At 36.3% G+C, this 25,803-nt stretch overlaps 1 protein-coding gene across 5 annotated transcripts in view; it reads right to left on the reverse strand.

Moving 5' to 3' along the window:
- LRP6 (LDL receptor related protein 6) overlaps positions 1 to 25,803 on the reverse strand; it is a 169,113-nt gene that overhangs the window by 66,857 nt on the left and 76,453 nt on the right. For 3 of the 5 annotated variants that reach the window (XM_070619118.1, XM_070619117.1, XM_070619119.1), the window contains 4 exons: positions 7,107 to 7,303; positions 4,767 to 4,898; positions 1,752 to 2,148; positions 213 to 384 (listed from right to left, as the gene is read on the reverse strand). In XM_070619118.1, coding sequence (XP_070475219.1) covers positions 213 to 384; positions 1,752 to 2,148; positions 4,767 to 4,898; positions 7,107 to 7,303 — 898 coding nt within the window. The remainder of the gene's footprint in view (positions 1 to 212; positions 385 to 1,751; positions 2,149 to 4,766; positions 4,899 to 7,106; positions 7,304 to 25,803) is intronic. The other 2 variants (XM_070619121.1, XM_070619120.1) reach the window with 1 other exon arrangement.

Below are 25,803 nucleotides of genomic sequence, written 5' to 3' on the forward strand. Positions count from 1 at the left end.
CTGAACACCCATTTCTCATGCCTGTAAAACTCAGAAATCCTATGGTTAGGTGGAAGAAAATACATAATCCCCAGAATCCTGAAGCTTGAGTAAAAGTTCTGTAAAAGATACCTTTGGCATCCCAGACAGGAGGCAAGAATATCTGTATCAAATTACTATCAACTCAAAAACTACTATAAAACAGTTTTAAAATGAAAAAGCAAGACACAAACCTCAATTTTGTCTGTTTTGGCATCTCCCCAGTATATTTTGCCTTCATCATAATCCAAGGCTAAACCATTTGGCCAACCAAGAGAAGTGTTAACCAACACTACTCGGTCAGAACCATCCAGAGCTGCTCGCTCAATTTTTGGGATTTCTCCCCAGTCAGTCCAATACATGTACCTATAGAAGTAAACAGAAAGTGAGTTAAAAACAGATGATAAATTGTAACTTGGAGATATTTTAAAGGTGTGATCCATCCTTTATGTTACACTCGTATCATCAGTTAACAACATAGAAGGAAAAAAACACTGAACCTTAACATACCAAGAGTATGTTTAAGACACTTATAATAGCAGTCTATAAGCTTATAGGAAATTTTCAGATCAGTGTTTTCTAGAACTGATAATGAAAACGCCTTCCAAAAATGAGATTCCATTTTTAGTTATGTTTATTCAAAATATTTTGTGCTCCTTCCCAAGAACAATCCTCTTTTTCTGGCTGCCTTGTCATCTCTGACACAAAAAAGGTTATCCCAGTAGTAATATTCAGATGATGAACTGAAGTCCCCAAATCACAAACTCTTCCTGTAGTGCTAAGTGATTCTTGTGGCTCATGGGAGTTTAACCGGCTCTAAGGCATTGGCACACACTGACGTGTAATAATTTGCCACTATGTTTGCCCTTAGAATAAATCTCATAGTAACAAATAACACTTGTTGGGTGACTGGCCCAGTGGCATAGCAGTTAAGTCCGCGAGCTCTGCTTTGGTGGCCCAGGGTTCGCCAGTTTGGATCCCAGGCATGGACCTATGCACCGCTTATGAAGTCATGCTGTGGCAAGCATCCCACATATAAAGTAGAGAAAGATGGGCACAGACATTAGCTCAGGGCCAATCTCTCTCAGCAAAAGGAGGAGGATTGGCAGTGGATGTTAGCTCAGGGCTAATCGTCTGCTAAATTAATTAATTAATTAATTTTAAAAAATAAAAATATAAATAAATAAGTAAAATAACATAACATTGCTGGGTAGGTAGCTGTGTTTCCCTGGACTGTGGTCAGGGTGGTATGGACAAAACAAAACAAAGCAAAGTCTGGGAGTAAAGCTGCATGGTCTGACAAAGTTTTAGAAATCGAGTCATTCATATATTTGAGGATATTTAAAGTAAGATGTATTCTTTAACAAATCATTCTAGAAATAGTGAAAGTGGGATGAAATTAAATCTTTTATGGGAAAAGAAAAAGTTCTGAAAACAATTGCTTTCCATACTTTTCATGGTCATGATGCAACCCTGGCAAAATCTGCAGCCAACACCCAAAGTTAGCAAGCATGGACTTAATTTAGAAATAAAAAGTTCTCAAAACATTCAAGGAAAAAAACTAGCAATTCCTTGAGATTTTATTCAAATCACTATATTCTAATAACGGACATCCATTAAAGAGCTGTTTATTGGAAACCAACACACACTTCATATTGTTTTTGTCAATGTTTTTAGGGACCTGCACAAAACAGAAACACCAAGCAAAATTTTCCATCAGCAGAGCTTCTTACCCAACCATGGGATCTAACACAATAGCCCGGGGTTCCTCTAAATCCTCTGAAATCAAGATCTTCCTCATGGTCCCATTGAGCCTTGTCACTTCTATTCGATCAGTGCCAGTGTCTGTCCAATAAAGATTTCGGGCAACCCAGTCAACAGCAATACCATCAGGATGTGCAATTTGAGCGGTGACCACAAACTGACTACCAGATCCATCTATGAATGAGCGGCGTATGGCCCTCACTTCATCATCAGTCCAGTAGATATAGCCTTCCAAAGGATCATAATCTATGGCAATGGCATGACGGATGTCTTCCAATTGTAGAACAATGTCTGTGAAATCTGGTGTATCCAAAGAAATGCGCCTCAAATCTGTCCTTCGGGCTAAAAGTAATAATTCAGTGGCACCTAGAACAACAAAGTGAAATAAATGAAGAAAAAGACTGAAACCCAAAGGCAAAATTTAGCTACTCTAAATAAAAAATGAAGAACTGCCTCAGGAATTGAAAAGTAAAAGAGCATAAAAAGATACTATGGTCTATTTAGGGTGAAAATAGAAAGTAATGCAGTGAAACAGGAAGAGTCCACTATGGGGTCAAGCTTCATAATGGCTGAACTCTCCAAATCAAATTCTGATTCACTCTCTGGTTTCATTCATTCATACAGCCCCTGGAATTAATAACAGCTACTTAAAGGTATAATGAATAATAAGTAATGGCTAACATGCTAAGTAGCTGAATATTAAAGAAGGAAGAAGACATAGGATATAGGTTCTTTGTTCAAGAAGTATGTTTAAAATATAAAAGAAATCTAGGACAAGGATCTTCTGTAATTGATGAGAATGTTCCAAAAATGGATTGCGATGGTTGCACAACTCTAAATCTACTAAGAATCACTGAATTATACATTTGAAATGGCTGGATTTTATGATGTGTGAATCATCTCTCACTAAAGCTGTTTTAACAAAGAGAACTACAGAGCAGTGCCTGATAGAATGAAGGACGAAGGAGGCCATGGATAAGGAAATAACAGCAGCAGAGAGGGGGAATCAGACAAACATAACACAGTGTTTTAGAGTAAAAGCTGACGATCTGATAGAACTGGATTCAAGTAGCTACACAAAATTAGACAAAACACTTCATCTCTCTAAACCTACTTTCTTCATCTATATCTCACAGAGTTGCTGTTAGGATTAAAGGAGATAAATGTAAAACTCAGTAATGTACTGAATATATAAGTCCTCAATATAGTATTAGTTAATATACTAATACATTATCATTAAAAAATACTTTCAAATTTTTAATTTCACTGAGTTTTAAATCAGACTTGTGAAACGTTTTTAATCCAAGTTTAGTATTTAATAAAAATATGGCTGAGAATGAGGATATTAAGCTCAATTTTTTTTATTTTTTTAAATTTTGTTTGTTTTGATTTTTAATGTTCAAGTAAAGTGCTGGCTAAAAATCATCTAACTATAAAAGCTAAAAAAAGACAGTACACAAATTGACAAAAAAGTGAGAAAAGATTCCAAACCAAAGAAATGAGTTCAAAAGAAAATGCTGGCAGTAAACTTCAAGTGTCAATGTGGAATTATAGTTGAAAAACTGAGATGAGTGAAGCTCTCAACATCAGCTTTCCGACTCTAGGACTAATGAGAAGTGAACTCTATCCTGGACAAAATATACCCCTAAATGCCACAGCAGGCACCAAGTAGGAATAACTCTGTACAGTTCACTGCCCCTGCTAACTACCAGAAGGAGCCAGCCCAAAACTCTGAAAACAAAGAAGCCATAGAAAGCAAAGCTGTTAATTTGAACAAGGTGATCAAAACAGAATAGTTAACTTAAGGCTACTATGTGCCAAATGTATACTCGAAATTCAAAATACTAGTTAAACATGTACATTTGCATTGCTGTGAGGGAGTAGACAGACCACTATTGCTAAAATAAATCCTCTGTTTCAAACTCAGGCTACATTTTTAAACAAAAAAGCAACATTACAAAAACTTTTTGTTTTAAATTGAAACCAAATTATTGTTTGCCATGGAAACCATCTGACAAGAGTCACCCAGCTTCACCTTTGACTACAAGGATAATTTATCAATGCCAAGTCATGACAAATATCCTGTATACGGACTTAATTCCATCTCTCTGACTCCCTGACCCCTTTGCCAGGAACTCTCTAACCCATTTCGAAATAAAGGCTTCTGCTTTTCAGAGTTAGACAAAGAAGCCACTGCTAAATATAACAATTTTCTTACCAGGTCTTGCTGGTGGCTAGAGAACCAGATGGTGATCCATAGGGGTAAGAATGAAGAATAACATTCTCATTAAGAAGAAAAAGAGAAGAACTGGTGTTCTCCCAAACCAGAAGTCCCTTGAAATGTCCTAAATCAGAATATTTCTCCAACATGCCCTCTCTCTATAAGGAATTAAGAGAGTAAGGAGAAGAGGCAGTGTGGTTGTTAAGTATAGAAAGAAGTTGCTTTAAACAGTACAATAAGGATTTTTTTCTTCTGCTGAAAGCACTTCTCTGTTGTTAAAAGGCAATTAAAAATATCATTCAATCATTTTTTAGAAAATAGATCTACCTCACGACAGTCTTTATAGTCAAAAATTTAATAAACGTCTTTTCCTAGCACAGAGGTTCTTTATTTACAAACACTACCTACTGTTAAAAATGTATTCTTTATGAGAAGTAATACTCATTTCCACAGGAATCAATTGTGACATCAATGACTACAAGATTTGGTAGAGAATTGTTTTCAAAAACAGCATGTTAAAAATTTAGTCTAAATACTAAAGTAATTTACTAAAAAGTATTCAAGAAATGCCATAAACACAAAACACTCCTGTTATATATTATATGTTATATGTTATATAACCATCTGTGAAGACTGTGAGATTAAAGTGATTAGTCTCCCAAAGCACTGTAAGCTATAGAGCTTCTTATAGAGAAATAAAAGAAATCATAAAGAATCCCAATTGTTATCTAAAAATTTTCCATCTTGGAGAGCATCTTCTTACCATCCTTGCAGGTCTTTCCATTTTCCAGGAGTTTGACCCCAGTTGGGCAAGCACACTGATAAAAAGGCTTGACTGGAGACATCAAACACAAGTGGGAACAACCACCATTATCAATTCCACATGGATTTGTAGCTGTCAAACATAAATCACACTGATTAATACCAATGATTATGCATGACCTCCTTCACTCTAGGTACACAAAGGTTAACAATCATAACATGAGCAACTGTGATAAACCAAATTATTACCAAATGGTCTGGTGCTTAACTACTAGACCATCTGCAAGAAAGGGAATTAATCAGTGAGAATTTACTTACTATTTTATAACCAAAGAGGAATAAACAAGAAATAAATCAGGAGGTCTCTGCCCTAAAAGAGCTTACAATCTAGTCAGTATGCCAAAATTAACAAACCAATAAAACTAGAAAACAATACAAAACAATGAAACTAAATGCTATTTTGCACATCACAGACTGCACATAAACAAAGAGTCAAATAGGACATAAATAACTAAGCATTAAAGAATTGAAGAAAACCTTCATGGGGGACACAACAGGAGGCTTGAAGGATAGGAAGGATAGACAGGAGGACATGTCAAGTGTGGTAAAACCATATGGGCCAGCCCTGGTGGTCTAGTGGTTAACATTCAGTGTTCTCACCACCATGGTCTCGGTTTGTTTCCCAGTTAGGGAACCACACCACCCCTCTGTCAGTCATCATACTGTGATGGCTGCATGTTGCTGTGATGCTGAGAGCTATGCCATTGGTATTTCAAATATCAGCAGGGTCACTCATAGTGCACAGGTTTTAGTGGAGCTTCCAGACTAAGACAGACTAGGAAGAAGGACCTGGCCACCCACTTAAAAAAAACTGGCCATGAAAACCCTATGAATAACAGTGGAGCACTGGCTAACACAGCACTGGAAGGTGAGAAGGTAGCATAAAAAGACTGGGTGGGGTTCTGCTCTGCTGTACACAGGATCACGAGGAGTCAAAATCAACTTGATGGCACTAACCACAAAAAACCACATGAATAAAAACTTAGAGGCTGTACACTGGGTGAGATAATAAGGCAAATTGTCTAACTGGAGATTAAGGTTTCTGTTGAATAATAAGAGCTAAAGCTGAATGAGCCCAGAGAATGGGAACAGACTGTGGTAGAGGGCACTGAAAGCCAAGAAAATTAGAATGTTGAAAAACCACACTTTGGAAAAATTAACACAGAAAAGATAAGCAAAATGGATTAAAAGAGGGAAAACAGAGAATAAGCAGAGATTAATTAGCAAATTTGTAGAAACCACAGAAAGGGATGGATTTAAACAATATTCATAGAAAATAATCAACATTTAGATGGAGACCAAGGAAATGCGAAAGAAAAAAGAGAACAATATCACAGATAACTACAAATTCTTAACCAAGTAAAAGATAAAGGATCAAGAATGCCATTAAAAAAAAGGGAAATTCTCTGCTGAGAGCTAACCATGAGCATAAAAAATTCATACAAATGACTAAACATTTGGTTTTTTACAACAGAATAAAACATACATTTAAAAACATTTTTATGGACTCATGATCACCAGATTCCAATATAACACATTCAATATTCGACTCTCTCTCCCTAAATGGAAGGAGCTAATAAAAAGCAATGCATAATCCAAAAATTCTTCATTTTTGGCTATGGAATACAATCTGAAATACACTCAGAGACATGCCAGACATTTATTTACACACAAGTGCCAAACACTTAACATTCTCATATTTCTTTTAAACCTAATTCTAGTCCTCTCTTAAAAGAAATTATTGCGAGCAGTCACAGCCCAAGTCGTTGTAAAGATTGACCAACAGCAGCAGCAAAACTAAGAAAAAAAGGGGGAGGGTGTGCACAGAAAAGTCTAAGCAGGTATTTATTCAGCAAGCTGAAGTACTTAAACTCAGCAGCTAGATTAACAGAGGTTTCCATTCAAGAAAAGCGTACTTTTGTTTTTTAAACACACTCCCATGAACACAACCAAACACACACTGGAGAAAAATAACACGAACAAGAAATGCATTTGGGTATAAGCTTAGCATATGAGCTATCTCAATTCCTTTTTTCTCTCTTCTCCACCTCCATAATCACAGCCCCAAACAAAGGGCTGAGGTGGTCTGTAGTGATAGACATCAAGGTACAAATTGTTTAACCTGTTGTTTAACCTGAATTCTATTTTGATGTTTTCCCTATTTTTAACTCCTCCCACTACCTTTGGAAATGTCCTCCCTCCTCCCGCCCCTCACTAAAGTCAGACATCAGAGTGCTACAAAGTTATTCCAACTTGCAATTTAAAAGTCAAGATCACTTACCATTTGGCTGCCTCTGTTGGCTGAAGGCATGTATATCCATGGGAGAGAAGATGTTAGAATGGATTTCACGCAGACCCTCGCCAGTATACTTGTTGCAAGCCAAAATGGAGTGTGTATTCCAGTCAGTCCAGTACAATGTGTCCTCAAATAACGTCAAGGCAAAAGGATGCGGCAGGGAACCTTTAACCACTGCCTGCCTATTAACACAAAGAGAAAAACTCAAACATTTCTACATTTTCTTTTCTCAAAATTTCATCTCTCCCATTAAAATGGTCTTGTGTAGTCCACATTAACACACACAAATCCAGAGTAACACCTATCTTAAGGTCAAATACACCTATGAAAAATAAGTCACATAGTAAATTGAAGTATATTTTCATGGTGTCCAAAAAACCCCAACCAAGTACTTTAGAATGGTGCTAACTAGGCAGCAGGCCCCAGGTTCACTACAAGCTAGCAGAGAGAGAAGCACTAAGTTAGCACTGCTGTCAATTCCCATCTCTGCACTCACGTCTTCCTCTCTTCCACATAACTCATGTCGTCAGAAGAAAAAAGGAGAAGAAAGAAAAATCCCAGGGTTTTACCATTGGCACTGGGAAGTAGATTTAAACCAGCAATAGATTTCTCCCTTCTTGATGTGGAAGAACAAAGAATCTGAGCTCGTTTCTTCCATCACTTCTTATGGTTTTGATAACTGAGAGTAAAAACACACACGAGGCTAAAATGGCACTCTGATAGAGCTCTCTCCGCAAACCCCAGTCTAGCTCCAGCAAATGATCATCTCAGCTGGCTTTTTCCTATATGGTTACTGAACCTCCATAAGTCAGGTAGCAAAAAGGAAGTCCTGCCACTGGCAGAATGTGTTCAGGAGACAAAGCAGATCCACATATTTCACAAGCAATCCATATTATATGAAAGGAAAGGCAGAGAGTCTGATCAGTACTCAAGGTGCAGAACCTTGCAGAGTGTCATGGAGAGTTATATAATTAGTAAATACTCTTTAACAAACAAACATGTTTTGAGTGAAAATAATATTCAAGACAATAAATGCTTTGAAATTTTCATAATATCAAACATAATATTTTCATAAATAGCCCAGCCAGGAGGGAGGGAGGGAAAATGTAAGCAATGAAGAGAAATAAAGAACATCACATATTAAAGATATTCCAATTTTTAGGTCCTTAAGGTTATTTCTTTATCTCTAACATCTAAGAGACTACCAGCATACTAAATTAAATTCAAGAGGAACAGGATAATTTTCATCTAAGCAGAATTAGCATCTGTTATTGCACATGGAACAGTCCTAGCTTAAGGTATTCAAATTCGGGCTAGATTTTTTTTAATTGAATACAAGATTAGCATGACTAGTTTACCGAACAAACTTTCTTTCTATTTTAGAACCCCATACCTACGTTGCCAGCCCACATCCCCACAGTTTTCTCCTCTCATTTTTCTTATTTTCTCTTCCCTAGCAGATCACCTCTCCTCCTCATTTCCCCAAAAGAACTAACACAAAGTCTACTTCTGAAAAGTTTCTTCCACTTCTTCTTCTTCTTTTTTTTTTTTTTTTTTTTTGCCGAGGAAGATCTGCCCTGAGTGAACATTCACTGCCAATTTCCTTCTTTTTGTTTGTGAGTTACCACCATAGCATGGCCACTGACTGACGAGTGGTGTAGGTCCGTGCCCAGGAACCAAACCTGGGACACCGAAGCAGAGTGCACTAAACTTAACCACTAGGCCAGCAGGGTTGGCCCTCTTCCACTTTTTAAATGATGACCTTTATTAAGTATACTAAAGTGATTATGTTATTTATAGGACTGATATCATAGTTAAGTCCTAATTTAAATAGGCCTGCATATTCCACACTAAAGTCTTCCAAAATTCATTACATTAAGACATAAAGAGAAATTTCTGAGACGCTACCAAGAAAGACAAGTAATACAACTGAAAAATAAATAATAGTAAAACTAAATTACTTAGCACTTCATTAACCATCTTAAAGAATTGCAAATTACATAATCAGATCTTTGAAAAACTTTGAGGGAAAAAAGCCTTCTAAGTCCATTGTAGATTATTAAATAAAAAGTTAGCATTCACTCTAATCAACTAAACACAGAAGAATAAACAGATAGGGAAAACAAAATCCCTCCCTACAAGATATACTCATTTTACATACTGACTGAAAGCATTTATATATTGATAAGCAATCAAACAGAGCTGAGTTCAAATGCCTCACACACACACTTTATACTCACATCATTTCTGCAAGCTTTGCTTTCCTCATATGTAAATGGAAGATAATAATCTAACCTCCTTGAGTTACTGTAAAGATTAAATGGTAATAAATGCAAAAGCATTTAGCATTTTTCTTGGTACTTAATAAACATTTTATAAATTATTCCTCAATTGTAGGATAGACATTTTCAATTATTTTAATATTTCTGATGATGAAGTAACACTTTACAACTGAAGTGAACATTTCTTGTGGTAGTTTTTAAATAATAAAAAGTCCTTAAAATCAATAACTTATTAGAATCAAGTAAACACTAGACGCTGGCTTATTTATATCCCCAGGATCTCACACAACACTAGTGTATAAATTAGGTGAACTTACTTGACACTCAGTGAATGCTTGATAAAATTAAACATCTTCAATGAAATATGGAATTAACAAAGTTGAACAAAAAGCAGAGCTAAGAAGGCTATCACTAGTTCTCATATTCTTCAGTCATTGACCGATTTGTCCAGCCAATGGTGACTTGTTCCTTTCTTCTCTCTAGCTGGGATTACCAAGTTGGCCTACCTCTTGGTTTCCCCCTAGAAACACAAGTTACTTCAAGGAGGAGTTGATATAGGTACTGAGAACAGACGTGTCCACAAAAGTTAAAGCCTAGATCTTTAATAGTATGCCGCAACAATAACAGGAGTTTAAAAAAAAAGATTTCTACCGTGGAGGCCAAAGGAAAGAAACGAAGACCCTTATTGATGTTTGATTTAGTGGGTAATAAATCTTTGTTTAATCATACCAAAGCATTACTGTCACAAATTCTGACATCTGAACCTAATCTTGAACGGGAACTTCCTCCCACATTACAGTGAGGTTATAACACCTAAGAAGATGACAGCAGTGGTAGTGGCACAATTTTTGAAAAATCTCCACAAGTCCTACACGTGAAAACAGAGGACAACTAGGTAATAAAACCAATAACCCATGGACAACATTCACAACAAAGCTAGGTTAAAAAGTATCACCACAAAATTCAAGATACAAAAAGGTGTGGAGGGGGCCAGCCCCGTGGCCGAGTGGTTACGTTCGTGCGCCCTGCTTTGGTGGCCCAGGGTTTCGCCAGTTCGAATCCTGGGCGTGGACATGGCACTGCTCATCAAGCCATGCTGGGGCGGCATCCCACATGCCACAACTAGAAGGACCCACAACTAAAAATACACAACTATGTACCAGGGGGCTTTGGGAGAAAAAGGAAAAATGAAATCTTTAAAAAAAAAAAAAAAAAAAAAGGTGTGGAAAACTGCCATAAGACCTGACTGGCATCAGCACTTCTGCAGGAGGAATCAGAAAAATAGGACATTTGGCAGATCTAAGAACAGGAGAACACACAAGATAGGTAACAACTGAAAGCATGGCAAACCAAACCAATCAGAGAACAGTAGTTGACCAGGAGGGGTTCTGGCCACTCTGAACCCCAAGTGTATGTGAATACAATGAATCCATGTTTAGCACTCCAGGGGCTAGCACACTTTAACCCACTATGCACTCTCAAGATTGACCTCCCAAGGCTTGTTTACAGACAAAGCCCCTTGATGAGGATAAATTAATGGGAGTAGAATGAAAAGCAAGCATGACAGGTATAAGAGAGATGATGGAAAAATAAGGTACAGAAAAAAGTGGGAGAAGGAAACAGAGCCAAGAAACCTCAGAAAGCAAGCTGTCACACACACACACACACATACACACACACACACACACACACAGTCCTGCGAAGTTACAAAAGTTATGATGAGCCCTGTCTTCTACAAGTTCAAGAAAAACAATTTCACATGAAAATAAGAAAATAAAAGTATTAAGGTCAAACTCTATTTAAAAGGTTAATATTAAAAACAAAAAAAGAATAAAGGGAAGAATAACATCCCCACAGACAATAAAAGTATGCCAGAAAGATATGGCCCTATGGGCGCCAGCCCAGTGGCACAGCAGTTAAGTGCACAAGGCTCCACTTTGGCAGCCTGGAGTTCGCCGGTTCAGATCCTGGTTGCGGACATGGCACCGCTTGGCAAGGAATTTTTAAAGATCAAAAAGACACAGGAATCGCACAACCAGAGGCACTCACAACTAGAATATACAACTATGTAGTGGGGGTCTTTAGGGAGAAGCAGAACAAAAAAAAAAGAAATAGGAAAAAAGATTTTTTAAAAATAAAAGATTTGAAGCACAAAGGACAAGGGAGAGAATAGAACTATACTGGAGCAAGGAAATGACACTAAACGGTAACTCAAACCCTCAGGAAGAATTAAAGAGTATGAAAAACAGTAAATATGTAGGTTAATACAAAAGAATCTATAAATAATGTTTTCTCCCTTTTTTCTTAACCTTTTTAAAATACATAAGATCATACAAAACAATAATCATAACATTTGCTATAACAGCAATGTTATATAAATGATAACAGCACAGAGGAGGGGAGAGGGAATGAAGATATACTAGAAGAAAATTTCTGCACTTTACAGGAATTAACTTAGTATTACCATAAAGTAGATTTGACAAAATGGATATTGCAATGCCTGGAATAATCACTAAAAATTTTTTAAGTCCCAAAATATAGTTTAACAAAATCAACAAAGAAATTAAAATGATACGTTAGAAAATATCTACTTAATACAAAAGAAGGCAAAAAAGAACCAAAAGGAACAAAAAAAAAAGACACAAGATACACACAAAAAAATCAAAACATCAGATGTAAACCCAACTATAACCCAACATTAATAATGTTATCATTGATAACATTAAATGTGAACAGATTAAACATTCCAACTGAAAGGCAAAAGGTTGTACATCTTAAATATATACAATTTTCTTTGTCAAAAATAAATTTAAATATACATATATGCACACACATAAAAGGCAAAGGTTGTTAGACTGGGTAAAACAAAACAAGATTCAACTATATGCTGACTACAGGAGACATACTTTATATTCAAAGATACAAATTGGTTGAAAGTAAAAGTTACAGCAAACAGTAACCATAAGAGAAGTGGAGGGACTCTATCAGACAAAATATACTTTACGACAAAAAACATTACTAGAAAAAGCACATTTTATAATAACAAAGAGTCGAATCATCAGGAAGATACAATTATAAACGTATACACATGTAAAAAGAGAGCCACAAACAAATGAAACAGAACCTGCCAGAACTGAAGAGAGAAACTGACAACTCACTAATAACAGTCTGAGATCTCAACATCCTATTCTCATTAAGGGATAGAAAAACTAGACAGAAAATCATCAAGGATATGGAAATTTGAACATTACCAAACAACTTAATTAGCATCTATGGAACACTCCATCCAACAAGAGGAGAATACACATTCTTCCAACTTCACATGGAACTTTCTCCAGGATAGACCATATGCTATGTCACAGAACAAGTATCACTTAGTTTTAAAAGACTGAAATCATACAAAGTATATTCTCTGAGCACAATGGAATTCATTAAGAAATCAACAACAGAAAAAATTGAGAAATCCACAAATGAGAATTTTCTAAATTCTAAATTTCCTAAATTATTCCTCAATGTCATCTAAATAAGCTATGGATCAAAGAAGAAATCACAAGAAAAATTTTTAAATATTTTTAGCTAAATTAAAACAAAAATACAACAAATGAACATTTATGGAATGCCAACAAAGCAGTGCTTAGGGTAAATTCTATACATTTACCCCTAAATGCATGTATTAGAAAAGAAGACAGATCTCAAGTCAATAAGATAAGTTGCAACCTTAAGAAGAGCAAACTAAATCCAAAGCAAGCATAAGAAAGAAAATACAAATATGAGGGTGGAAATCAATGAAATAGAATAAATAGTCCTGAGAAAATTAGATATTCACATGTAAAAGTATCAAACAAGGCCCCTATCTTACACCATTTACAAAAATTAACTAAAAATGGATTAAAGACTTAAAGATAAGACCTGAAACCATAAAACTCCTAGAAAAAAACACAGGGAAAAAGCTCCTTTACATGGGTCTTGGCAAAGATTTTTTGGATATGACCTCTAAAGCACAAGCAACAAAATAAAACATAAACAAGCGTGACTTCATCAAACAAAAAAAGTTTCTGCACAGCAAAAGAAATGATCCACAAAATGAAAAAGTAACCTACAGAATGGGAGAAAATATTTGCAAATCATATATCTGTTAAGGGGTAAATATCCAAAAAGTATAAGAAACTCTTACAACTCAACAGCAAACAACAAATAATCCAATTTAAGAAATGGGCAGACGGCCTGAATAGACATTGTTCAAAAGAAAACATATAAATGGCCGATAGGTACATGAAAAGGTGCTCAACACCACTATCAGGGAAACGCAAAGCAAAACAACCATGGGACATCACCTCACGCCTGTGAGAATGGCTATCATCAAAAAGACGAGATAACAAAAGCTGGTGAGAATGTGGCGAAAAGGGAATCCTTGTGCACTGCTGGCAGGAATGTAAATTGATAGAGCCAATACTGAAAACAGTATGGAGGTTCCTCAAAAAACTAAAAATAGAACCACACGATCAAGCAATTCCACTTATAGATATGTATCTCAGGGAAATGAAAGCACTATGTCAAGGAGATATATGCACCTCCATCCATGTTCACTGCAGCATTATTTACAACAACCAAGACATGGAAACAATCTAAGTGTCCATGGACAGATGAATGCGTAAAGAAAATGTAATATATACACACAACGGAATACTATTCAGCCATAAAAAAGAAAGAAACCCTGTCATTTGCAACAACTTGGACAGACCTTGAGGGCATTATGTTAAGTGAAATGAGTCAGACAGAGAAAGACAAATACTATGCGATCTCTCTCATATGTAGAATCTTAAAAGAACATACAAAAATTGAAATTAATTAAACAATTCATTCCCAACATCATAGAAAATAATCAAAAACTTGAGAACAAATTTAACGAAAGAGTGTAAGACACCATAAACAAAATAGATAACAGACCTAAATTTAAAAGTTAAAACAATAAAATAAAATTCTTAGAAGAAAACATAAGCATAAATCTTCGTGACCTTGGGTTAGGCAAAGATTTCTTAGGACACCAACAGCACTTTTAACAAGAGAAAAAACTGATAGATTGGACTTTATCAAAATCAAAAACTGGTGATTCAAATGACACCAACAAGAAAATGAAAACACAAGCTACAGACTGACAGAAAGTCTTTCTAAATCATATATCCAATGAAGAACTTTTATGCAGGATATCTAAAACTCTTATAACTCAATAAAAAGACAAATAAGCCAACCTAAAAATGAGCAAATGACTTGAATAGTGTCTTAAACATCTAACTGAGCCTCGTGTGAGGGAAGACTGTTCAAGATGATGGGCAGACCAGACCTAAGTTTACAATCTGAAGTAGAAGCAAGAGGGAAGCATAAAGGGACCTAAACCATTTCAGCAAAATCTGGTATTTACTTTTTTCCAAAGTAATTATTTTCTCCTGATTATAAAGGGAACATATGTGTGTTCACTGCAAAAATTTGGAAATAGAAATATAAAAAGTCTATCTTTCTAGTCCTTTATTATGTGCATGCATACAATATGTACATGTATATATACAAATACAAGCAATTCCTAATCATCAAGGAACGGAAAACTAGTTTGTTTTAAAAACAGTTAAGGTAAAAACAAGAAAACAACTAACCAATGGGTTTAGAATTAATAATTTGGTAAAAATTCATTAGCACTAAATCATAGCCCCCAACAAGACAGAAGGAAAAGACTTGAACCAAAACAAGAAATGATGGAGACACCTGCACTAAACCAAGAATAAAGAGCACTTACCACCCCTAATTACTGACCTTCACTGGGAATATATGCAGCAGTCCCCAAGGTCCTTGAACCTTAACAATGGTTAATTTGCCCTGAGAAAAATGGTTCATTTATTTTGAAAGACTCCAGCTCATCCTCTCATCTGGATTAATCAGTACCTGTGATTGTATCATTATTTTAAATGACTATATAACACTGCATTGAACAGTTGTGCTATAATTTAAAAACGCATATTGTTCAACATTCACTTTATTTCTTCCATTAATATTTAACAGCATAACTGTTTGGTCTTACTCTTTTCTGATGCTTACCAATTTTTATTCTTCCTTACACTCCACCTCCCCCCTTTTTCTTGGATTTTTCCTACTAGACTGAATTTATATGCCCTCTTCATATATCTAGGGATTTGGAGCATACACAAACTGCTTTATTCAATTGTAATTATCTTTTTTAAGCCATATTTGATCCTATTTTAGGTAATTATCAGCTTCAAGAATAAGACAGTATCTACTGACACTCCCATGTGTAAGGTACAAAGTTAACATGGTTTTACTCCTGCCTGCCCTTCTTCCTCATCCAACCATCCCATTACTATTTCTCATTTTTTATTGATTAAACCTGGAATTTTAGATATCGTGTGCTTTCATTTTTATCTATTTCAAAATATCTCACAGTTGCATTAAGTTGTAAAAGCACATTAACAGTAATTAATAGATTTAACTCCATGTTGAACTAGTTTCATTCTTCACAAATATTTAATTACCTGCTTCCTCACTCTTAAGATCTAAATTTTGATTCATCTCTATCAGTTGTCTGAAGTATACCAAGTAACTTTTTCAGAAAGAGTAATGTCACTTGTACATTTTGACTCATTGCATATCTAATAATAATGTCTTCCTGTTGCAGTAACACACAAACAACTCCTGGATCAATCTCCATGTCTCGAATTTTTTCTTCTATTGTTTTCATCCCTGCTTCTCCAAGTTGTGGGAGAATTTCTCAGGGTTATCTTCCATTTCATTGTTTTGATTTTTTTTAGTCATCGATCCAGTTGTCACTGCTTAACCTGTGTTTTAAACTAAACAATCAGGCTCTTTATTATCATTCTGTTTTTACTGATCTTGGATGTAGTCTTTCACATTACTTACTGTTTTCATACCTGTTGCGTCCTCTTGAACTCAGATGATTTTTATTCTCCTGCATCTTAGAGAAAATTATAGAAGACATCTGCTAAAATTCCTTAACGTGGGTCATTCATTTGAATTGTCATATTTTCTCATGTGCCCTGTTATTTTTTTCTATTTGTTTGTTTCAGAGGGAGGTCTGTACTTTATTGGAAGCTGAGATCAATTCTGTTACAGCATGCAAATTCCTGCCAAGCTTTCAGATCCAGAAGACGGGAGAAGGCAAATAAATTTTTGATTTATTACAGCTTCACTTTAATTTGAAAATTAAATCACCCTAGGTGGGAGGGAGATCTGAAGCTAGTGATGATAGCAGCATATTCATGTGTTTCTTTTGCATGTTTCTGGTAACACCTAGAGATCTGCTGATATAGGGACCCTGCTTAATCTCTGGCACCCTTGTGCTCACTCAGAGCCAAATTAACTACACCTCTGATCTTTGCCTAACATGCTCAATTATGTCAAGCATGGTTGCCATAACCTGTGTGTTCTTCAGTGCCTGGTATATGTCCCAGAGGTTTTAACAGAATCCACATGAGACCTACCTTCCACCCTATCTAACCTCCTCATTACCGTCACCTCCAGCCATTATCCCTGTAGTTGTGTTTATTATTGCTTATCTGGGTAAATCTCCAACTAGCTTCTTTGGGAAGCACATTTTTCAAAAGCTCAGGAGGTGACCAACCATGTCAGTCTGCCTGGGTCTGAGGGTTTTGTGGAACCCAGGCAAACAAAGATGGTTGGTCACACAACAGCTCAGTCAGATTGAGACATGCTTCAATCTTGAAACCTGCAGAAATTTTTCAAGGTCTCTGGTATGTGGTTGTTTGCCTAAGTCTCTAGCACTGCTGTGAAATTCCCCTATGTTTATAGTCCATGGCTTTAATAACCGTTAACTTAATAATGACCATAAATCTGTATCTCCCTCCGAGACTGCTCTGCTGAGCTACAGGCTCATATATCCAAAGCTCTCCAAATTTTATCACCAGTTTTCTGTAAGCGACTCAAACGCAAACATGTCCAAAGGTGAATTCAACCTCACTCTCTTCCTACATTAAAAAAAAGACAGAAAAAGAGAAAGTAAAGAAAGGGAAACCTATCCTCCTTTCCTGAATTTCCTATCTCAATGAATGGCATTTCCATCTAAGGAGCCATTCAAAGCAGAAGCCTAGAAGTTATCACAGCCACCTTGAGTGAGCCACAAGTAGTTTATTAGGATTGGAGCACAGTGTGCAAGAAAGGAAGTAATGAGGATATTTGTCTAAAATAAGATAAAGGAATTAGATCATTTAAGTCACAATGAAGAGTGTGTACTTATCCTGAGAACAATGATGACTCACTGGATGGAAGCGAAATAATTAGTCTTCGAGTCATTTTATACACAATTATCAGAATGGCATTTCTTAAAGAAATTCATCCATATCAATTTAATACCTGAAAATTTCCAATGACTCCTAATACTTTTCAGGATAAAATTCAAACGCCTTATCTTAGAATACTAGATCCTGCATGATCTGGCTCCTATCTATCTCTCTAGACTTGCCTCCAACCATTCCCCCATATTTCCTTCTGCTGCTGAATTACACTGACAAAACAAAGTATTCTTTAACAATCTTAATTTGAAAACCTGACTCTAGTAATTAGGAATTAACATTTTCCAGAGAGGGCTTTTATTCCTCCTGGTTTTTAAAGCTTATTATTTTCTTCAGGGTCCATCAAGGCAGGCTACAAGAACACAATTACATCCTTGATGCTTACGTTAATGTCAATTAACCACAGATATGTGCACCTGTTTCTGAACTCTATTCTGTTCCATTGATCTTTATCTTTAGATTTAGCACCCCATTGTTTTAATTACCCTAGCTTTTTGGTAAGTCTTGAAATCAAGTGGAAGGTCCTCATACTTTTTTTTTGGTCTTACAAAATCAATTGAGCTATTTTAATAGGTCCTAGGCATTCCCACATAAATTTTAGATTCAATTTATCATTTTATGAAATAAAAAATCTATCCTCCTTTGAGTAAACTGTATCATTTTTTAATTAGTTTAAATAAATTGAGTTCTTTAAAAAGCACACACAGACAACATAAGCCTTTTGGAATTTTCACTGAGACTGTGTTGAAGCCATAGACCAGTTTAGGGAGAAGTGTCATCTTAACAATATATTGATCATTTTTATTTTCTTAAAAGATAAATATTGCAGGGGCTGGCCCCGTGGCCGAGTGGTTAAGTTCGCGCGCTCCGCTGCAGGCGGCCCAGTGTTTTGTTGGTTCGAGTCCTGGGCGCGGACATGGCACTGCTCATCAGACCACGCTGAGGCAGCGTCCCACACGCCACAACTAGAAGAACCCACAACGAAGAATACACAACTATGTACTGGGGGGCTTTGGGGAGAAAAAGGAAAAAATAAAAAAATCTTTAAAAAAAAAAAATAAGATAAATATTGCAGTCTTCCCCTGTTGCGACTGGGGAGGAATTTTATATCTCACAAAGCAGGTAAGAGTCTCAAAAATAATGTACTTCCTTCAGGGATGGTGTTTAGGAGGCATTATTAACGCATGTTAGGAAATTCATACAACAGGCTTGACTAACCTATGTCCAAAAATAAACAATCGATACACTTAAACTATCTTATATAGCTTATATGAAGAGTATTTGAAATGATATATACAAGTATGGAATAACCAAGCATATCCTACAAATTTCTGTTGTTTCCTTTCTATTAAGGAAGAGGGCCCACAATGAATTTTTGAAGTTCACCATAGAAATTGTACAGTTTGCATGTGTTTTTCAGATAAGAAAAAAAGACTTGGAATTACCTACTATAAAGCTTTTCCCACAAATGAATGGTAAGACTCTTTTTTACCTTTGTGTGAGATTTCTTTGGAGAGTTTAACAGAGCTAAGATTATGGATATCATTCCCAAGGGCCAAGTGGTGATCAATTAGCTCACCTTCCAAGACCTGATTGCATCCTTAAACTGTCTGGATGGCTTTTTGGCAAATGCATTGGTATTCATCTCAAAAGGAATTCAGAAAGTGTAGAAGTTTAAGGACAAATCCATTATCACTGGAAGAGCAGCGAAAAGCTCATGCCTTGCCGATGACTGATGGAAAGCACCTTTTTCATACAGAATAACACATAATTCTTATCCTATAATAAATAATACCATCTGAGACTTAACTGAAGACCTAATAAGTGCTAGGTACTGTACTCTACTACATGATCTTATCAAAAGCAAAAATTAGAATAGTGATCTTAAAGGAAGACCATTTAAGGGATATAGAGTTTATCCTTCCCTGGGTACTTACTTTAAGTTCCAGAAGATTATCATCTTCAATAACATTAGCTTAATCATTTATAGAGTTATCTTTATGGAAGTATGCCCCCAATTTTAAACAAAGACCACGATGGGAAAGCAATACGAAATTAACACACAAAGAAAATGCTAAGAATTACACTGCTACCCATTACATTCCTTACTGACTCCTTATGAAAAATTTCTTCTCATTTGCACGCTCCACTTTGGTGGCCTGGGGTTCAGAGGTTCAATCCCAGGTGTGGACGTACACACCGCTCAACAAGCCATGCTATGGTAGTGTCCCATATACAAAACAGAGGAAGACCGGCACGGATGTTAGCTCAGGGACAATCCTGCTTAAGCAAAAAGAGGAAGATTGGCAACAGACATTAACTAAGGGCCAATCTTCCTGATCAGAAAAAAAAAAGGAAAACTTTCTTCTCAATATGATGAAAACCTTCTCTTGTGAAGTACTCATAAGTTTCCACCTTTCCAGTAATGTGTGCTGGTAACTCATTTTACTCTAGCTCCTGGGAAGCTTACAGACAACTTGTTTTTAAAGTTTTTATTATAAAATAAAGCAGATACAGAGAAAACTACATAAGACAAAGGTATAACTTGATGAGTTACTACATGGCAAACACCCTGTAACCTTCATCCAGATCAAGAAAGAACTTTGCCAACCATCTCAGAAGGCCCTTCGTGGAGCCTGTCCCAATCCCTTCCTCTCCACAAAACTAACCATTATTCTGACTTTAGAGTAGCCACTTCCTTACACTTCTCTATACTTTCATTACCCAAGTGTGCATTCGTAGAAAAATGGTTTCGTCTTGCCTACCTATCGTTTGTATTTCCTATGTCTTTTAAGGCTTTTTTTTACGACTTCACTTTTTTAGAGCAGTTTTAGGTTCACAGCAAAATTGAGGGGAAGGCACAAAATGTCCCATATACCCCCACACACGCATAGCTTCCCCTATTCTCAACATGCTCCACTAGAGTGGTACATTTGTTACAATTTATGAACCTACAATTGACACCTCATAGTCACCCAAAGTCCATAGTTTACCTTAGGGGTCACTCTCGGTATTGTACATTCCACGGCTTTGCACAAATGCATAATGATATGTATCCATCATTAGAGTCTCATAGAGAGTATTTTCACTGATCTAAAAATCTCCTTTGCTCAGCCTATTTATCGTCCTTCCCTTAACCTCATTCTCAGTTTTTATTTTTTTAAAGATTTTATTTTTTTTCTTTTTCTCCCCAAAGCCCCCCGGTACATAGTTGTATGTTCTTAGTTGTGGGTCCTTCTAGTTGTGGCATGTGGGACGCCACCTCAGTGTGGCTTGATGAGCAGTGCCATGTCCACACCCAGGATTCAAACCGACGAAACACTGGGCTGCCTGCAGCGGAGCGCAAGAACTTAACCACTCGGCCACGGGGCCAGCCCCCATTCTCAGTTTCTTTTAATCTACAGGTTCCCTCATCATTCATTACGGTTTATGTATTGAAGGACCTGGGATATTTGACCCATATGTCCAGATCTGCTGATTCATACTTATGGTGCAGTTCAATATGTTTCTGTCCTCTGACTTTCCTGCAAATTTCAAGTTTCATCGAACTCACATTAGATTGATCCCTTTGGCAAGATGAAAAGTGGTGTTCTTTTCTTCCATAAGGATGCAAATAATGTCTGTTCTTTTTCTTATTGTGATGTTAGCAGCCATTGCGGTTCACTGCCTAGATCCAATAGTTCACTGGAAGTTATAAAATGCTGATATTGTCATCATATCATTTTTTTCATTTATTAGCTGGAATAGCTTTGTTGTATCTACTATTCTGTTAGCTACTGGTTTACTCATATAGGAAAGGGAAGGTAAACTCCTTGATTCTTTCTCTGTATTACCAAAATTGAAGGTAACGAATTGGTTCCCCATCATCCTCTGAAAACGACCACTTCCTTTTTAAAACATCATTATGATCTGAAGAATTTAATCACACTTCATGGGCTTCTATCAATCTCTGACCAGTGAGAGGCTTTTTAAGTCATCTCTCCAGGCTTTCTAAAATAACCCTAGTAGTCTGTAATAGCTTCCTTGCTCTCTGGTATGACAATGTTCCAGCTCATCTTGTACATTTCTTGCCAGAAGCTTAGAATCAACCATTTCACCTGAAAGATATAATTTCTTTTAAGGTGGAATGGTTTTCCAAGATTCCAATCTTGGTGCTTTTTATTTCTAGTCCTCTTCAGTGGTCATAGTTAGGAAATAAAAATACATATTCACATTTGTGTGTATGTATTTTTGTAACATAAAATATCTAATGAGCTCATACCAGTAATTTCAATTAAAACTCAGAATTACCAGTTTCTCTTTCTTAACCTCTATAGTATTACATCTCTATTTCCTTTCTTCCACACGAAGAATCCTGCATATGCAACATCAATAGAATTAATATATCTTGTAATTACTCACTTACTTGATCCAACATTATAAACAGTCTCAAAAAAAACCCTCAGTGAATATTACTCTGCCACATGTCCCTCAACAACAGGGACATGTTCTGAGAAATGCATCCTTAGGTGATTTCATCATTGTATGAAGATCATAGAGTGTACTTACGCAAACCTAGATGGTACAGCCTACTACACACCTAGGATATATGGTACTAATGCTACAGGACCACCACCATGTATGCAGTCTGTCATTGACTGAAAGATCGTTATACAACACATGACTGTATCAATCAGTACACCACTGTAGTTAATACAAAGAGTTTAACAAAATTTTTGCATAGAGTATCTCTATCCCTGCTCCAATTTTTTACAGTAGTAGTATATTTACATTATCTAAAAACATAGCCATTAGATATTATACTCTCTCAATTTTAACCCTCCTTTAGTTTTCTCTAAGTAATTACATGTTTAATGCTCCTCACCACACCTTATTTTGATATCTCGATCACCATTTTGGTTATCTAAAGCTTAATCACTAGTACATTTTTCAGGAATGAGTCAGGGAAACAGTATTTCTTCACTTCTTGCATGTTGATAAAAGTTTGTCTATGGCTTTATACGAGAAAGTCAGTTTTGCTGGATAAAAAAAACATTGGCTCACATTTTCTTACTTGGAGTATCTTAAAAATACTAGTCCATTTTATTCTGACAGGGAGTGTCCTGTGAGAAAGTCTGATACTAGTCTAATTTTATTTCTTTTTTAAGTCATTTACTGTTTTTCTTAGAAGTCCAGAGAATTTTTTTTCTTTTTCTATAGAATAATCTTACTAGAATGTCTTGGTGGTGTTTGCTCTGGTTTATATTCCCAGATACACAGTGCTCTCTGCAGTTTCAAATCTTCTTTTAAGAAATTTTTCCTGAATTATAGTTTTTAATATTTGTTCTGTTCCTTTGCTTTGGTTATTTTCCTAAAAGAGTCTTATTATCTGTGTGTTCTTTCCTCTTTGCCTATCTTCAATACTTGTCCATTTCTCTTTTAACTTTTTACATTTCTTTTTGGTTTAAATTTTTCCTCCTTTTCAACTTCTATGTAAAGATCATTTTTGCTTATTCACTATTGCATTATATATTTAGGTGCTCCTATGTTGGGTGTATAAATATTTACAAAGTTATATCCTCTTGCTGGACTGATCCCATTATCATTATGTAACGACCTTCTTTGTCTCTCATTACAGTCTTTGGCATAAAGTGTATTTTGTCTGATGTAAGTATAGCTACCCCTGTTTTCTTTTGGTTTCCATTCACATGGAATATATTTTTCCATTCCTTCACTTTCAGAGTGTGTGTTTTCTTAAATCTGAAGCGAGTCGCTTGTAGGAAGCACATAGTTGAGTCTTCTGTTTTTATCCATTCAGCCAGCCACTCTGTGTTTTCACTGGAGAATTTAGTCCATTTCCACATAAAGTAATTAGTGATGGGTATGGACTTACTATCGCCATTTTGTTCATTGTTTTTTGGCTATTTTGTATCTTATTTGTTCCTTTCTTCTTCTCTTGCTCTCTTTTTGTGATCTGATGATTTTCTGTAGTGTTATGTTTAGATTCCTTTCTATTAATCTCTTGTGTACTACTGTAGGGTTTTGCTTTTGGTTACCGTGAGGCTTACATAAGACATCTATCCCAGCAGAGCTCAGTGCAGAAGGAGCAGTCAGAATTGCCCATCTCACAGTCCTTCCCCGAAAAAGCTCTATTTTCATACTTTAAAAGCTGCTGTCTAATAGTCAGGGTTCTAATTTATCAGACTTCCAGAGGCTGACTGCAGTCATCCCAGGATACTGGGGAAGCCAGCAGACACCACCTCTGCCTTTTTCCTCTATTCCACTCCAAAGCACCAATATCTCCATGGAAGCAGCTTGTACACACATCTGGTGCCCCAGGTTTTGCGGATGCCACCCATTGGATGGACCCCTGGACTGCCTAGCTCTGAAAGTCAATGGCGCTTGTATTCACAAGTCCCACTGTACTGTAGCAAACAATGAAGCAGTTCTTAATAGGTACAGGAGCAACCTCTTCCACGGCTATATACCCAGGTCCAGTGCAGAGGACACAAGAAAAAAAAGCCCATCTCCAAATTTCTCCATGGAAAGGCCCTAACTATATAGTTTCCAAGCTGCTGCCTGGGGATCTGGGTTCCAAACAGCCTGCATCTAGGTGCTGAGTGTGATCTTCCCCTTTGGAACACTTGACAAATCCTGGCAGATCCTCAAGTACTGGGAGCCATAAGAACAAAGACAGCAGCCTGGACGATCACAAAGGTTTGAGAGACAACCAAGAGCTCAGGCCAGGCAGACTACTAAGGTTCATCTTCTATATGAGGCCACTTTGTCAAGACTGTTAGAGGTAGCTGTTTCATCTAATGTGCAGAAACCAACACAAAGAGTCAAGGACAATGAAGAAACAAGGGAATACGGTCCAAACAAAATAACAAGATAAAATTCCAGAAACAGACCTTATAAAATGGATTTACCTGATAAAGAATTCAAAATAAAGGTCATAGATACTCACCAAAGTCAGGAGAACAATGTGGTAACAAAGTGACAACAAAGAGATTGAAAATATACGAAAATATCAAACAGAAATCACAGAGCTGAAGAATACAATACCTGAAGTGAAAAATTCAATAGAGGGGTAGAATAGCACACTAGATCAAGCAGATGAAAGGATTAGCAAACTCGAAGACAGGACAGTGAAATTCATCCACTCAGAGAAGCAAAAACAAAAAGAATGAAAGAAAGTGAAGACAGTATAAAGGACTTACAGGACACCATCAAGTGGACCACCACTCACATGATGGGGTCCCAAAAGGAGAAGACATAAAGAGGCAGAAAGCTTATTCAAAGAAAATGGCTGAAAATTTCCCTAACCTGGGAGAAAAAAATAAACGTCCAGATCCAGTAAGCCCAGAAGTTTCCAAATAAAATTAATCCAAAAGGACCCACAACAAGACACATTATAATTAAATTGTCAAGTTAAAGACAAGGACAGAATCTTAAAAGTGGCAAAAAAAAGCAACTTGTTTCACACAAGGGAACCCCCATAAGGCTATCAGCAGAAACTGCAGGCCAGAACAAAGTGAAACGATATATTCAAACTGCTGAAAGAAAAACACATCTGCCAACCAAGAATACTCCACCCAGCAAAGTTGTCCTTCAGAATGGAAGGAGAGAGAAAGGGTTTTCCAGAGAAGCAAAAGCTTAAGAAGCTCATCATTATGAAACCAGCCTTACAAGAAACGTTAAAAAGATTTCTTCAAGCTGAAACAAAAGGGTGCTAATTAGTAACAGGAAAACATATTAAAGTATAAATCTCACTGGTAAAGGTAAATAAATGGTTAAATTCAGACTACTCTAATGTTGTAATGGTAGTGGGTAAATCACTTATAAACCTAGCGTGAAGGTTAAAAGACAAAAGTAGTAACAGTAAAAATAACTATAACTACAATAGTGTGCTAATGAGTACACAAGGTAAAAAGATGTAAACTGTGACATCAGAAACGTTAAATGTGTGTGGGGGAGTAAAAACGCAGAGCTTAAGTATGCATTCAAATTGATCAGCTTAAAATACTGTGATACATGCAAGATATTTTTTTTTTAAATTTTTTTCCTTTTTCCCCCCCAAAGCCCCCC

The sequence above is a fragment of the Equus przewalskii genome, chromosome 5 (genome assembly GCF_037783145.1).
Source record: "Equus przewalskii isolate Varuska chromosome 5, EquPr2, whole genome shotgun sequence".
Classification (NCBI taxonomy): domain Eukaryota; kingdom Metazoa; phylum Chordata; class Mammalia; order Perissodactyla; family Equidae; genus Equus; species Equus przewalskii.